Source organism: Biomphalaria glabrata, chromosome 13, assembly GCF_947242115.1.
Source record: "Biomphalaria glabrata chromosome 13, xgBioGlab47.1, whole genome shotgun sequence".
NCBI lineage: Eukaryota > Metazoa > Mollusca > Gastropoda > Planorbidae > Biomphalaria > Biomphalaria glabrata.
Genome location: NC_074723.1, coordinates 15,577,071 through 15,592,131, shown reverse-complemented (window position 1 = coordinate 15,592,131; position 15,061 = coordinate 15,577,071). Strand labels below are relative to the sequence as shown.

Genomic DNA, 15,061 nt, shown 5'->3' with positions numbered 1-15,061 from the left:
AAACTTGGTTAGTAATTTTCTAGTGAGTCTGTCAATGTCATGTAGGTCGGTGTCAGTCCATTTGATCACACCGAACGTGTAAAGGAGCACAGGGACGGCCCAGCTGTTTATTGCAGTGATGAGATTACTGCCAGACAGTTTGGTGTTGAGGATTTTATTAACTCTTTGCCTATATTTGCCAAGAAAGTCCTCTTTTAATTTCTTATGGTTTATCTTGGCATTCTGGTTTATTCCAAGATATTTATAAATAGAGGCGGAGTTCAATTCCTCGATGCCTTCAAATTCAATGTTGGTGTTCGTTGCCTTGCCCTTTTTAATGCTTATGATGCCACACTTATCCAGGCCAAAAGACATACAGATATCGTCACTAAAGCATTTTACCGTTTTGATTAAGGTGTGTAATTTTTGCTCGGTTTCTGCGTATAGCTTTAGATCATCCATGTATAATAAGTGGGACACACATTTTGTACATTTAGTGTCAACCCTAAAACCGTTTGTAGAGTCTTGGAGTAATGTAGATAGAGGATTAATCGCTAGGCAGAACCAGAGTGGAGATAGTGAGTCACCCTGGTATATACCTCTTCTTATGTGCACAGAACCTAGTTTATCACGATTTAGGTGCAGGTTTATCTTCCAATTATTCATACAGACTTTCAATAGTTGTTTTATTCTTGGGTTGATTCTATGGATGTCCAGGGTTTTTAATAGCCAATCATGCGGAACTGAATCGAAAGCTTTTTTGTAGTCGATGTAACACATGTGTAAATTTCTCTTTCTTCTATTAGCTTGATGCAATATAATACCATCTATAGTTAGCTGTACTTTACAGCCCATCGACTCTTCAATGCAACCTTGTTGTTCATCTGCTAGTAGCTTATGGGCAGAACAAAATTTATACATTTTACTTTTTAAAAGTGAAGTTAATAGTTTATACACCACTGACAGACAAGTGATAGGGCGATAGTTTGATGGTTGGTTCGGATCCCCTTTTTTGGGGAGGAGAGATGTTCTCCCTTCAGTGAGTTCTAACAGCATTGAAGACGGTTCTGATATTAGCTCGTTAAAACTTGATGTTAGTGGTGCATGTACGGCTGTAAGTTTTTTCAGCCAAAAGTTGTGTATATTGTCCGGTCCAGGAGCAGTCCAGTTGTGGGTTTTTGAAATAGCTGCGGAGACTTCCTCAGCTGTGAAATCCTCATCAGACATTTCTGGTATTAGGTTGTTTTTAGTTTGGATTTCCTCGATCCAGTCAGCCTGCACATTGTAATGTAGCGGGTCGGACCAAAGCGCCGCCCAGTAGTCGGTAAAGGAGCCGTGTTTAGTGCTATCAATGGTTTGAATTTTGTCAGCACCATTATCAGCTAGTTTACGAAAGAACTGTTTTCTCGTGTGCTGAAATAAAGCGTTATGCTCCTTTCTTTTGGTGGTTTCGTTGTAGCGCTTTAACCTAGCTCCCTTTAGTTTAGCTTTCTGTCTCAGAGTATCTTTCAAACATAAGAGTCGTGCGTGGCTATCACAGTCCGTCAATTTGATTCCAGTTGTTCTTAGTATTGTCTTTATTTTATTAAGTATTTTCGCGGAATGATTGTTTCCCAGATATTGTCCAATTGTATCCATTTGGCTCCTCAGTTGATTTATATTGTCTTCAAGGCGCCTTTTCCATGCTGGCACATGTTGTTTTGGTCTTTGATTAATTGGGCCTAGCTCGAAGGTCTTTTGTCCAGAGAGCTCCGTGACAGCCACAGCGGCGCAGTATATAGCGAGGTGTGTCTCAAACAAGTTTCTTGGTGTTTCAAAATGGTTGGCTAAGACTTTATTTATTTCATTAATATATGTGTTTGTCTCTTTCTTGACGTTTAGCTTGGGGATACGAGGCCTAGAGTTAAGATTGGTGTTTTTATATCGGTCTATAAGATTAGAAAATTTTGAGTGTAGCTCATTGCTTATTGCCGATGTTGGGTCATTCTCTTGTTGGTTGGGTGTTCTACTAATGTCTTCGTTGGTCGGCTGTGTGGGCGTGTCGTTTATATCTGAGATGAGCTCTTGTATATGAAGCTCATGACCTACTTCCCTTCTTATCACGTCAATTTCTGCAGGGGTCAAATAACATTTTTTCATTATTACAGATCTTCTGTCTACAACATTCTGCTCTGTAAGGTTTAGATTAGGGTATAATTTGTTAAATTCCAGGGAGAGTTTTTGCCTATAACCTGGGAGAGGTTTATCATCACAAATGTTTACACGGAAGAACGATTTGATTATGTCTATATTCATTTCTCTCGTCCATTTGATCCTTTTGGCTCCTCTTGTTCTACCACCAACAGCACCTCTCAATTGTGTGGGGTGCGAGTCAGGGAGTAGACCGACCTCTTGTGTTTGGTCATGAGGTTGTGAATTGCCCTCAGTAAACACTCGACTCATTGGTGAATAATAGTTACCGCCTAATTTATTTCATATTCATCGCTGTCCTGGGAGAAGCAATGGGTCCGTTCTATTTCCTCAAAATTCAAAAATGAAGATAAAAAAATTAACGTGCGTTGACTAGTTTATTTTGATCTACTGTCTCAGTAAAGAAGCTTTTTAGATCTAGGTCTAGTAATCATGGAAGTGACGTAGCGAAAATGGCGTCCCTAGCCTAGGATAAGAAGTGATCTTAAAACTAAGAAAGTTTTCAAACCCAATGCATAAAAACATCCTAAATACATGCAGACCTACAACCATGTAGCAGTACTTCAGTATTTGTAAAGTCTAGAGTACAAATACTTCCTTGATCTCGCTAAAAAGTGCACTGAGTCGGAGAGAAGGAAAACACGCCATAGCTTCCGGCGGCCATTATTATTATTATTATTATTATTATTATTATTATATATCTTAAAATACGGTTTTACCTTTTTGCTGGAGACATGAAGTATGCTTAAGTTTTTTGTCATTTTGATGACAATTTAACCAAAATTACTTTAAGAAGAAAAAATGCTTTAGGCAATATAGATGTATATATTACTTGAGCATTAACATAGCCACTGACATTTATTTTTTTAAATTGTCTTTTATTGCAAAAATGAATTGTTCTCACTCGGGTGTCACCCTCTTTCGGGTGTCACTCCTTGCGGCCCACACCCCTCCCCTAGTGACGCCACTGCTTCTAAGCTATAATATAACAAACTTTTATTTTACAGAAGTAGACTATCAAATGAGACAGTGAGATGGTAAATGATTTGACTTGAAGCTCCATGACTTACGAAGGACACGCACATTTGTTCCGCGTTCGGAGTCAGATCTTTCGTCCTGTATCATTCTGTTAGTTACGACATCGTTGGAGAGGCATTGTTGGAATTAAAAGTATTTATTCATCACATTCAGAAAATGAAGTTACCTGTTTTGAGCAACGCAACATTTTTTTTTCAATATAGAAACAATGCGTAATGAACACAAGCTCAATGACCAGTGCGGTGAAGGTAGCTAAAAACATAAGCTTTAATACCGAGAGGTATCGGGTTCGAATCTTTGTGAAGACTGGAATATTTATTTTTGGACTGTAAGGACGCCCGTGAGTCCACCCAGCGCCAATGGTGGTTGGTCGTTGTGCTAGCCTCATGACAGCATCGTAAACCATCTGCTAAAGGAAGAGATGGCATTTACATCATCTGCCCTATTGATCACAAGGTCTGAAATGGTGTTGGGGGTGCTATACTTCTTTACTTTTAAAAATGCAAACTATTTGGGTGTGGGAGATCCACGATTTTAATCTGTTTCTTTTAAATCTACGAATCAACGGCGTAAATGTGATTCTAATAGATCTAGGACTAGAGCACTGCTTTATGTAACTTGTTTCCTACTAGATACCTAGTTTCTTGATTACCCTTTTTATGTTATGTTGATAAACAAGATATTTCTAACTTTTTTTTTCTGTCTCTGTGTGTGTGCCTGCGAGCGTGTTCCGCCCTCTTCGCATATCAGTGAATGGTCTGGCTCTTCACTGTTGTCCAAGACAGATAACTTGTTTGGACAAACACATGTACGCACAAATACAAATGACCTCAAATTTTAAGTTTTTGACCCCGCACTTCGGGTGCAAGCAAACACCTTTCTCTCTCTCCCCCCCCCCCCCCCCTCTGGAGTAGCGATACAAGGCCCTCGTCCCGATCCACCGGGAAAACCCACATTTCATCATCATTCCTCTCTCACTCTCTCCTTCTCAATGAGTCTTCTCAATGCGCCTCCGCCCCCCCCCCCCTTTCCCGCGCACACTCCCGATTGAAGTAAGGACGATTGTATGCGATTGAGTGGGTGGGTAGGCCAGCATCACGATAACGTACCTTATCTGTTAATGGCAACAGTCAACACTCCCACACGTGATTCCAATCCCTCGGGACTCTCTCGTACCCCCCTCGTCGAAGATGTGTCCTTGTTTATTTATCAATGGAGTAGCCCCCCAATACTTTTCACTCTCTCGTCCCCATCGTGACCTTCGTAGGTCACTTTCCTGCACCCAGTCCTGGATTGACCTATCAGCACAGTGGTTAAAGTAGTCAAAAGACCCCCCCCCCCACACACACACACAGGTGTACGGGGTCTAAGAGACAAATAGGTTTGAGAACCAATGTATTAGCGCATTCAACGCCACGAAGAAGAGAGACGATATCTTATCTTATATAATACACACGTTACTTCAAAAAAGTAGATGATTACGTCCTACGCGTCATGCATTTAGTCATGCATGTTAACCAATGGCCTAAACTGGTTTTCCTGGCTAGCTCAGGCAGCCCATTCCATGCTCTGATAGCACTAGGGAAGAAGGAGTACTTGTACAAATTTGTCCTAGCATGTGGAACGAGGAATAAGCAACCACTTCGCACATATACACATCCTCTTTGCAGAATCTCAAACACACACACACACAGGTTTAGGGCTCACGAAACATTGCGCTGTAAAAAAATGAAGTTTATATGTTAACAAAACATTTTAATTTTGAACATTTTCTCATTAGCATCTGTCTTATAAGCTACACCATTGGGGGGGGGGGGGAGGGGGAAGCTCAGGTGCAAATTGTCGAAAACAAAACTCATTTACTGATAGACCTGAGAACAGATGCTTGTAACGGAGAGGAGATGTGGACTGAAGGATCAACTATTTCCTACTTTGATAAGGGGGGGGGTATAAAACATTAATTGTTTTTAGAAAGGCGAAGGTGTCGTTCAATTCCACGACTAGATCAATATACGCTGGGGATTACTTGGACTCGGAACCCATCAACCGAATGAAAAAAAAAAAAAGGGCAGCCTATAATCCGGAACTGCTAATGATAGATCATTTGTTTTGCTACATCTTTTACATATGATTATCACCCCTCGGCTTCATACTACACACTATAGTAAAAATGTTAAGTGGACCGTGGCCATGTAGCGTTTCCGACTTCACAAGAAGAGACTAAAATTCAACATTTTAAAGTAACTGACATGTCATTCATAGAATATACTGTACAGATATATTGTTTTTGATATATAATTTATAGCGAAAAAAAACTAAATAAACTGTTACAAATGAAAGAAAATAAGAATTAGTAGCATTTTAAATCCATATCAATGTTATGTCTAGAAAAGATAAGCAACCATTGAAAAGAATACTGTGTATAATTTAATAAATACTATTAAAAAGTTGAACGATCTCACCCCCCCCCCTCGCAAAAAAGCCCCATTCGGCGTTAGTTTATAAACTATAAACGTGCACTGACACATTGGTTGTTTGTTTTTTAATATATATTTTTTTTTCTTTGTATTATTCTTTTATTTTAACTGACGCCATATCCTGTATTTGTCTGTTTACAAAAAAAAAAAAAAAAATAGAAAAGAAAGCGAGAGAGTAGAGCGAGAGGACGGAAGAAACGCCAGCTCTCTTCGCATTGTTTTGTAGCCGACACTACCCGCCAGCCCCCCCTCTAACTGCCTCTCAATCCTCCACTCTCTATTCCACCAACCAACACGCTTGGTAACTGAATCCCCCTCCTTTTTTTCACCAGCTACACACACGAGTTAGCTACAGACCTCGTGGTTTGTGATTACTACACTGGTGCTGATATGTTAAAAATGTGCACATCCGAAATCGAGGGATATATCTGATCGTTCTATTCACACTTGTGTGTGTGAGTCAAACCGATTGGTATTTGTTTGTTAAGACACATCAACAAATCCCGCGCCTGACGCCATTCCTTTTAACAGAAAATTGAGGGCCGAAGCACAGAAGCGGGGGAAAAAAATCCGTCTTCCTGACGAAGATTTTTTTTCGCGGCAACTGCTAGTCTAGTGCCGTTTCCCGGTAATTTGGATTAACTTGTTGAAACGTTGACCTAACAAATGGATAAAACTATTTTGTCTAATCCAGATGGAGACCCGGACGAGGGTAAGTAGATGTGATGTTGACCTAAATAAAATGTAATCTAGATCTAGATTTCCTTGTCTAGTTAATTTAGTTCGAAGGATGTCAACACTATGAGTATGGGTGTATTTTTAGCAACAAGAGGCATGGCAGTGTGAGTGGATGATGATGGTGATGTTGTCAGATGGTGTAATACCAAAACGCAGTCTTTTGTAAATCGGAGCAAGTTAAAGATCATATAGGGATCTAAAATCTAATTCTAGTTGACTATTTAAATTTTGGGTTCTATTATAATTGTAAACTATGTAAACAAAGGATTATGGCAGTTTTGAGTTAACTATACTATGTAGATTCTAGATCTAGATATCTTCTAGGACTACACACTACAACTACTAACACTAGGGCAGATCTATTCTGGTCTATCTAGATTTAGATCTAAAAACTATTCTAAAGTCAATCTAGACTAGATCTAGACCCTAGCCCTAGTGATAGGTACTTTGATAAAAAATTCAACTTTAATGAATCTAAATGAAACTAGTATAGTTAGATAGATCTTTTTGAATGGAGTTCATTGATACCTCATTTATGCATCTAGGTTAATTAGAACATAAGTTATGACCATTTTAGTGTCGGAGAATTCGCCTATTAAAATACCCAAAAAATTGTGACCGAAAGGAGGAGCTTATACATTTAAACTGCTATAACTTTTTAACGCTTAAAGATAATGTAATGAATTTTCCATAGAAATGCGCAATTATGTTCTGATAATTATGACAATTTTTAATCTGGGATATCTATTAACACTTTTTTGTGTTAAGCCCTTGATGTAGGGGTAGGTGTTGAAAAACGACAGAAACAGAATACATATTCACACATAAATGGTCATAACTTTTAAACCAATAGAGATAATTGAATGAAATTTTCAACAGAAATGAATGTTTATGTGTTATAGACAATAATAAGTCTTATAGATTCTAGATCTAAAACGTAGACTAGAATTACTAGATTCTAGATGACTAGAATCTAGGAGAGTCTAGAATCTGCAATCATAATAGATCTATTTAGATCTAAAAGTAAATGATAAATGTATCCCTTTTGCTACTGACAACATAAATTCTAGATCTAGTAGATCTAGAGTTAAGATATCTAAATTCTTATTAGATTGTCTAGATCTAGATACACCTAACCTAGTCATAACTATTTCATAAAATTTAGACATTTCTAGATTTATAGAAGTTCTGGTTTGACATTTCGATGTTGAGTTCTAGACTGGATTCAATTGTGACTTTGTAGTATATGTGACAATATGTCTCAGTCTTAGAATATCTTAGATCTAAATATAGACGCTATAATTATAAATCTAGATCAATTTGATGTCATGCCGTTTGTAGATCTAAGTAGTATCTAGGAGTAGATCTATGTAGACTTGCACTGACGTAAAGAGTTAAGGGACTCATTCTTATCTTTCACATTACAGACATTCCTTCAAAGGTGTAGATAGTTACCTCCTATGTTAATCTAGTCACAAATGTTAACTAGCGACTCTACAAAGCCATGTTTTCCTGGCTGATTCATTCTTGAAATTTGTTACCTGAGAAAATAAAGTGAACAAAAAAACTTTAACAGTCTAGGAAGTAGGTAAAATAGATACACCACATTTCATCACCATCGGTCCCTTGATTTTACTAATAGGATCCCTCATTTTTTTTCTCTGGTCAGCAGCTGCTCTTAGCATGATAGTACCCTGAAGAAAGACTTTTGATAGGGATTCATATGTTCCACTATGTCCAAACCAGCTCACCTTTCGTGTCTTTACAGTATTGAAGCGTTTCTCTTTGTTACTAGACAGAGTTAACTTGTAAAATCTAGACTCTATGTCATAATAAACCAATTTTAGATGTTTTTATTATGAAAATTAGATCTATTTTATTATTAAGACATAGAACTCTTGTTCGAGTAAAATGGTTTTATTCTCCCACCAATGGACATAATAAATGTAACACAAGAGTACATCAATTATTTACAGAGCTGTGTCGGTAGCGCAAGTGGTCCGATGAATTAATGAGTTCATAATGATGAGCAGACGTGAATGAATTAATGAGTCTTCTGAGTGATTTATTAATGATCATAAAACATGGACGTTAATTTACAGTAGGTCTACATTTAGAAAAAAAAATTAAAAGTTTTCCATTGAGACTAAAACCTAGATTTTAAATCCTATTATTGTGATGAAGTATAGTAACCCGTTGCCATGAACTAGTTTCTTCTTCTTCATCGTTCTCATTGTTATGTTGGAGCTTTCATATGACTAGACCAATACATGAGATGAACTGCGCAGTGGTTTCCAAATCAGGGAGCTCTCCATATAGTTTTCTTTCTATTGGGCATGAACTAATGTTTACGAGGATATCATGTGGCTCACATAGCCTTGAAGGAATATTGAAAACTTTGTTTTAAAATATGTGGTGTTTATCTGTCTACATCATGGTATTCTGTTGTTATTTTGTGGGCATTTATTTAGTCGTAAAACAGGTATTGGGGACTTTCATAATAAACAAAACAATGTCAAGAAGTCTTAATTTAAACTTCAATGTTGCCAACATCAATAAAAGAAAATAGCTACAATCGTAAGGGCTTAGAAAATTGGATTCTGCAGTGTTAAATAGTGCACACAATTCATCTTATAACTTTTTCAAAAACAAAACTTTACTACTCTTCCTTTATTCTGTACACCCGAGACACCTAAAAAAAGGCTAGCTATTTATAGTAATTCTGCAATAGTTGAAATCTCAAATGACCTTAACTTCATACGTAGTGCATATATGTTTACTAAATCAAAGCCTAATAACAAATAAACAAATCCTTGTTTTAAATTGTGTCTACTTTTACGTCTTTTCCAAATTTCTTTGTCAATGTGTTTTACTTTTCAAATGATTTCAAGACGAATAAGAATACTACATAGTTCAAAGACACACAGACTTGAATCATAGGAAATTGACTAGAAGGTGTTCTCACGTTCATTGTCGCCTGGCACAGTCAAACACGGCGAATATCAAGGAATAATTTTCTTTTTTAGTCATTTTTAACAATAGTGTACAAATCTTGTCTAGATTTAGATCCATATCTAGTAAAATCTCTTTTCTCTTTCTCTCTCTCTTTGTGTGTGTTTAAAACCTATAGGTTTAAGCCCAATAAATAGAGCCATAATAATAATATTATTGGAATTTCATAGGTCTACCAGAGTAACCAGACCCTTATAAAATAGTCCTCTGTCATTTTTCTCTAATGCATCCAGAGAGCTGTAATTATTTTCGAGTACATGTGCAAATAATATGCCTGGAATTCGCTTATTCGGCCATAGACATGGACACACTATTTGGTTTCCGATGGTTGATCCAGCTGTTACAAATATACATTTATCAGCTATTTTTGCCAACGTGCAGGAAGAATGAGTTGATGTACGTGGTATATTGTTATATGTCACTTTTATGTTAAAACAAATAAACTCGTGGATCTAGTTCTTATATTGATTTGTGGGATATTATAAGTTCATCATTTTATTAGGCGTCGAAAAATGGCTTCATTTCTCTACTTAAAAAGTAAGCAACATTGTAGCTATCTTGACCACCGACTTATTTTATCTCTTTTTGGAAAATATTCCCATCGATACCGTTTAATAATGCCTTTTATATATTGCTGTTTTTTTTTAACAGAAACACTTTCTTCGTAAAACAAATAGTTGGCTTATTATCATGTTCTATAAAAAAAAAAGTAAAGATCTGTTCACTTTTCGTGGTAGAGTTTACTTGAAAGTGTTAAAGGTCATGGTACCAATCCTTCAGAGAAAAATTGAGGGCCCTAGCATAGGTAAATATACATTTTTCAACCTTTTTTTTTTTTTTTTTGAGGAGGGGGGATTTTCTACACTTTGTGCCACGTTTCATCGGGCCGTGTGAAACCACTTCGCGGGCCGGATTTTGGACATCACTGTTTAATAGTATCTCTTTAGTCTTTGAAATAAAAAAAAAATTAATATATTTGTTTTTCGTTGAGCTTACTACAGAGGCTATTAGGCAATGTATATTGATTACTTTGTCTCTATGTAATATCACTAAATCGCGCCCATGTTCTATATGTATTGAGTTAGGGTCATGGTAAAACGTGTGTTGGGGTTCGGGTGGGTGAAGCTCAAACGTGTCGTCTTGATTTACTATATTTACTGTGGCAACGTGTCCCAATATAGTCGATAGTGACGCTTGCCGCTCAGACACGCCTGTTCGAGACAGATTGACAGAGCGGCGGAGGGAGATATATAAAAAAAAAATACGCGCTATTCTGGGGATAGGCCTCTCGTCACCTAGTGTCGTCTGCTAGGGCAATACGTTTTCTGATACTTTTGTGTGACTCTGAAACAAAGGGGCATGTAACTAGGTCTGGCACGATGTGACGTGCACTAAACGTCGAAACGAAATTCCATGCCGTCTTCTTTGAATACAATCTCGATCTCGATCTAGCAATAGTATATTCACCAGAGTTTAGTAGTTTGTTTGCTCGAACTTTGACCCACAATAGCAACAAACAACTAGTTCAGTCTGGACAGTAATTTATTGAGTTTCACGAAGGAAGCAGTAAGTGATGATATTGAGTCACGTCATGAGCAATAAAGGTTTTAGCTTCGGTGAGTGTTCTTCGGGCAGTCACCCAGAGCACGTTGGCGTTATTGCCCTGAGATATGTAACTACATTTGTATCATTATCGGCCCCACGTTGAGAATGCTACAGTACCTACTATGTAATATAATGTAATGGGAGAAACAAATGTTAAGAATGTGTTGCCTTCATTTTTCTTTATTACCAATGTTAAGTGTGAAGCGCAGAGTTCCTCGAACTCTTTATGCTTAATCTTCCTGGTCGTTCGGTATGAGCTTCGGACTGTCGTCACGGTGTTCCCGAGTTCAAGCCCTTACCCATGTCTCACTCTATGCCGCCCTGCTGGAGGTTTTGGGTTGGACGCAGTAATGTTCAGTTCTTCTGGAACGTCCATAAGTTTTATGAACAAACTCATTTCCTTGTCCACTTATAGCCGCTTCTCAAGTGCCATTTTAAATAGTTAAATAAAGAAAGCTAATTTTGTGGGGAAAAAAATATGTAAACATTTCTTGACACTAATCCTCAACCGATCGCAATTCTTCATCTCAGTGGTATGCATGCCACCGTTTGAGAAACGCTGGTATAAGTGATTAACGTTACCGCAATTTGTACTTACATTGTCTAGAATACGTGTCTGTATAAATGTGAAAAGCAGTAAATAATATTCTAATGAAGGTTACTGTTTTTTTTTTAGTTTTGAATATGGTCCTACTTAAGAAAAGGGGAACAATAACCGTCTGCATGCAAGGGACGTTATTAACAAAGAGCTTGGATGCCTTACCTACATCAGTATAGGTTAGTGTAACTGAATAGCCAATCAGTGGAAGTTTACATCTTCATATGTATAATCCTGTGTTCTGTCAGTTTTAATAGTTGACCAAAAATTTTCTTCGCTGACATGTCCTAAAATTTAATGTCCCAAATGTTTTTTTTTTCTTTTTTGTTAAGCAGCAAAAACAAGTGTCCAAAATATTTATAACTAATTTTAATGTCAATTTTATCAATGCCACATTAAAACAAAAAGTAAGATGAAGAAGAAATTTAAAAGATTTGTTGGTAAAACAGTAGGAACGTTGTCATCTTGACTGGCTCAGTGCTTTAAGACATAACTAGGTGAAGTGTTTCGACGCCAGGTAACTCTATTTCCAATGATTGATCTCTTTGAGTCCTTCACCTCCTACATTCTTTCTTTACTTTTTTTTTTTTAACTCTAAACTGGGTATCTACTAGTTTATTGATTTGATCAAACGTAGAATTTAGGTTGAACCAAAGGCTGCAGTCAATAGTAGTTCAATACAAGTGCGTCACTCATGGTTAATTCGTAAATCAGAATGTTAAAAAAAAAACCCTGTAAGTTATAGTTTATTCTCAATTGCCAACGTGTATTCGGACATACTTTATTTTTAGCTTTTAAAATGTTAGACTGTTTGTTTCTTTGTGAAAGTGCATTTGGTCCTCAGAAATCTTTTCTATATATAGTGTTATTTGGCATATCCGCACATTTTAGGTCATGTCTCGCCCATTAATCGTTCTATTCCTTTACCTAGCGATACACCATATGGGACGCGAAAGACTATACAAGTTTCAAGTATTCAAAACAACTTATTTATAATATTTTCTATTTTCATTCATGTAACGTAGAAAACTCTGTTGCTTAGTAGGAAAAGAAGCATCTCAACTCATAACGTGTTTTTACAAAGACAATATCAACTCACTCCGTCTGTCTGTCTGGCCGTCCCACTTCCCGTCCTCGGATCAAGTTGAAACTTTACTCTGTTAAATATTATTCATTGTCCCTAACAAAATTTGAATCAATACAAAATGACCAATTAATTTATTAACTTGTGACTAATTAATTTTATTTGAAATAGAAAAGGGTAAACCAATCTTACAGTATTGAGAAACGGCTGTAAAAATACTGTTCTTTCCCTTGTATAAGCTTTTGTCTTTATTTATTTATTTTTTTTTTTTTTTGCTTGTTTTATGTTGGCAATTTTATTTCTGGTAAAATATATTTCAATAGCAGAAGTCCTGCCTCGTTCAGACCTCCGTTTAATTGAGTAGAACAAGATGTGACCGTTAAAGTATTAAAGCTGATTTTGAACATTTGATCACTATTGAGTTACACGTTTCAGAATACTCAGTCGTCTTATTATTTTACGATTTCTTTTTTTTTTTTTTTTTTTTCTTTTTTTTTTTCTTGGTCCTGTTTAAATAGGAAATATGCAATCAAATACCAACAACCGAAATAAGACTTTTAAAACAAATGCACCAATCCAGCACAGCTAGAATAACCGGTCTGGTGTAGTTGATTATATTCTTCTACGAGGTATATGAGGGCACAATATGACCAGTTCAACGACCAAATGCTGTTGCTTTTCACAAGAATACTATTTTGGATTAATGTTATTACCGGCATATATGTTTTTGCTTTAAACGACCCCTTAGTTTGCTCTGGCCTGGATATAATTGGCGTTTAACGATTCAGAGCAGATTGTGTGACATTATTATGTCCATGAGTTTGCGTCAATGAGATGTGTTAGCATATTTTAATCAATACCACTACAGATAGACGCATGATCTATGAGATAATTAGCATATTTTAATTAATACCACTACAGATAGAAGCATGATCTTAGTTCTTTTTGTCATGGTGTCCTTTTGCCCCCCCCCCTCCCCCGTTGTGGATCAAATTCACATGACCTATTCTTTCGTCACATCCTGGGGGGGGGGGGGGGGGCTCTCCTCTCTTCAGTGATTGGATAGTCACCTCACATTCTATGTCACGCTTGTTTGCTGCCCTTTTGAACTCTGGTGGGTCAACTAATGATTGAAATGTATTAATTGGTCAAGGTAATTTTACTTTTATGTCTAGACAATGTCTGTGCCATCGTTATATAGCCCATATATTTGTTGACAATGCTTGTACACGTGATTTCTCACACTTCCCATTTTCGGATCAAGTTACAACATTGTTCAATCATAGAAGGTCAATAACAATACGTAAATCATAAAAAAAAACAATTAGTTAATTAATTTGTGGTAATTAATTTTGTTTTATATACAAAAGGGAGATACATTTTGCGGTATTGAGAGCTATGGCAATTATTGTGTGGCTATTCATCTTATAAAAGCTTTTTAAAAAAAAAATATTTTGCTTGTTTACCTGGTGTACACATGTTCATATAAAAAAGCCGTAGATAGATAGAGAAGAAACATTGCATTGCAGAATCACATCTTTAAGCTCTTCAGTTTGCAGCCTTTATTCAGTTGGCAACATAAACGTTCAATTTAGCGTCCTTGATAGTGTTAAGTTTAATGAAAACCCCACCATTAGCATACAATTCAAGCGATACTAACGAATGACTACAGTTTGTTTCACATGTCTTGTAAGATAAAAGCGTTGTTGTTGTTGTTTTTGTTCTCATTCGAACACCTTTTTGTTTTCTATCAATTAGGATAGGCTTTGCATATCGCCCACCCATACAGTAGAGGATGATGCAACTGAATAGAGACGTATCGGATAAAATGACAAGACTCTCGATAGAAAATACAGTAGGGCAAGCAGAACTTTAGGGGACATCTCGGGGGAAAGAAATGAACGCTTTTTTTTTTAGGGGGGGGGGGGACTATCACCTGTCCATATTTTCTTAAAGAAAATGAAATGAGAAATTGGGTCGGAGAGAGGGCTTTGAATTTGGTCATGAAGAAAACTATGACAGGTGTTTCTCAAGCCTTTTATTTCCCTAGAGCAGACCTTTCATTTCCGTGTTCTCTACCTCCCCATGTTGTAGAATCAATGTCTAAATTACTCTCAAGTCAAGGCTTATGTTTCTTCTCTATTTACGACATTTTTATATGAACATGTGTACAAGTTTTCCAAGTACAATCAATTAATCGAATAAAAGTGCATTGATTGAAAAAAAGTGAATGCTGAATGTATTTAACCTAAAATCACAACCGACTCCGAACGCCATTGAAACATCGCGCTACCGGAAACTACTAAAATATTTTCTAGACTGCTAGTTTATTATACTTTG

At 36.8% G+C, this 15,061-nt stretch overlaps 1 protein-coding gene across 3 annotated transcripts in view; it reads left to right on the top strand.

Annotated features, from left to right (window-relative positions):
• The first annotated feature begins 5,974 nt into the window (after positions 1–5,974).
• LOC106053004 (polyamine-transporting ATPase 13A3-like) overlaps positions 5,975–15,061 on the top strand; it is a 67,896-nt gene continuing 58,809 nt past the window's right edge. For 2 of the 3 annotated variants that reach the window (XR_008774252.1, XM_056007621.1), the window contains exon 1: positions 5,975–6,396. Coding sequence is in view for 2 of the 3 variants with exons in the window: in XM_056007621.1 (XP_055863596.1) it covers positions 6,351–6,396 (46 nt within the window). In the remaining variant the exon portion in view is untranslated. The remainder of the gene's footprint in view (positions 6,397–15,061) is intronic. The other variant, XM_056007618.1, reaches the window with a different exon arrangement.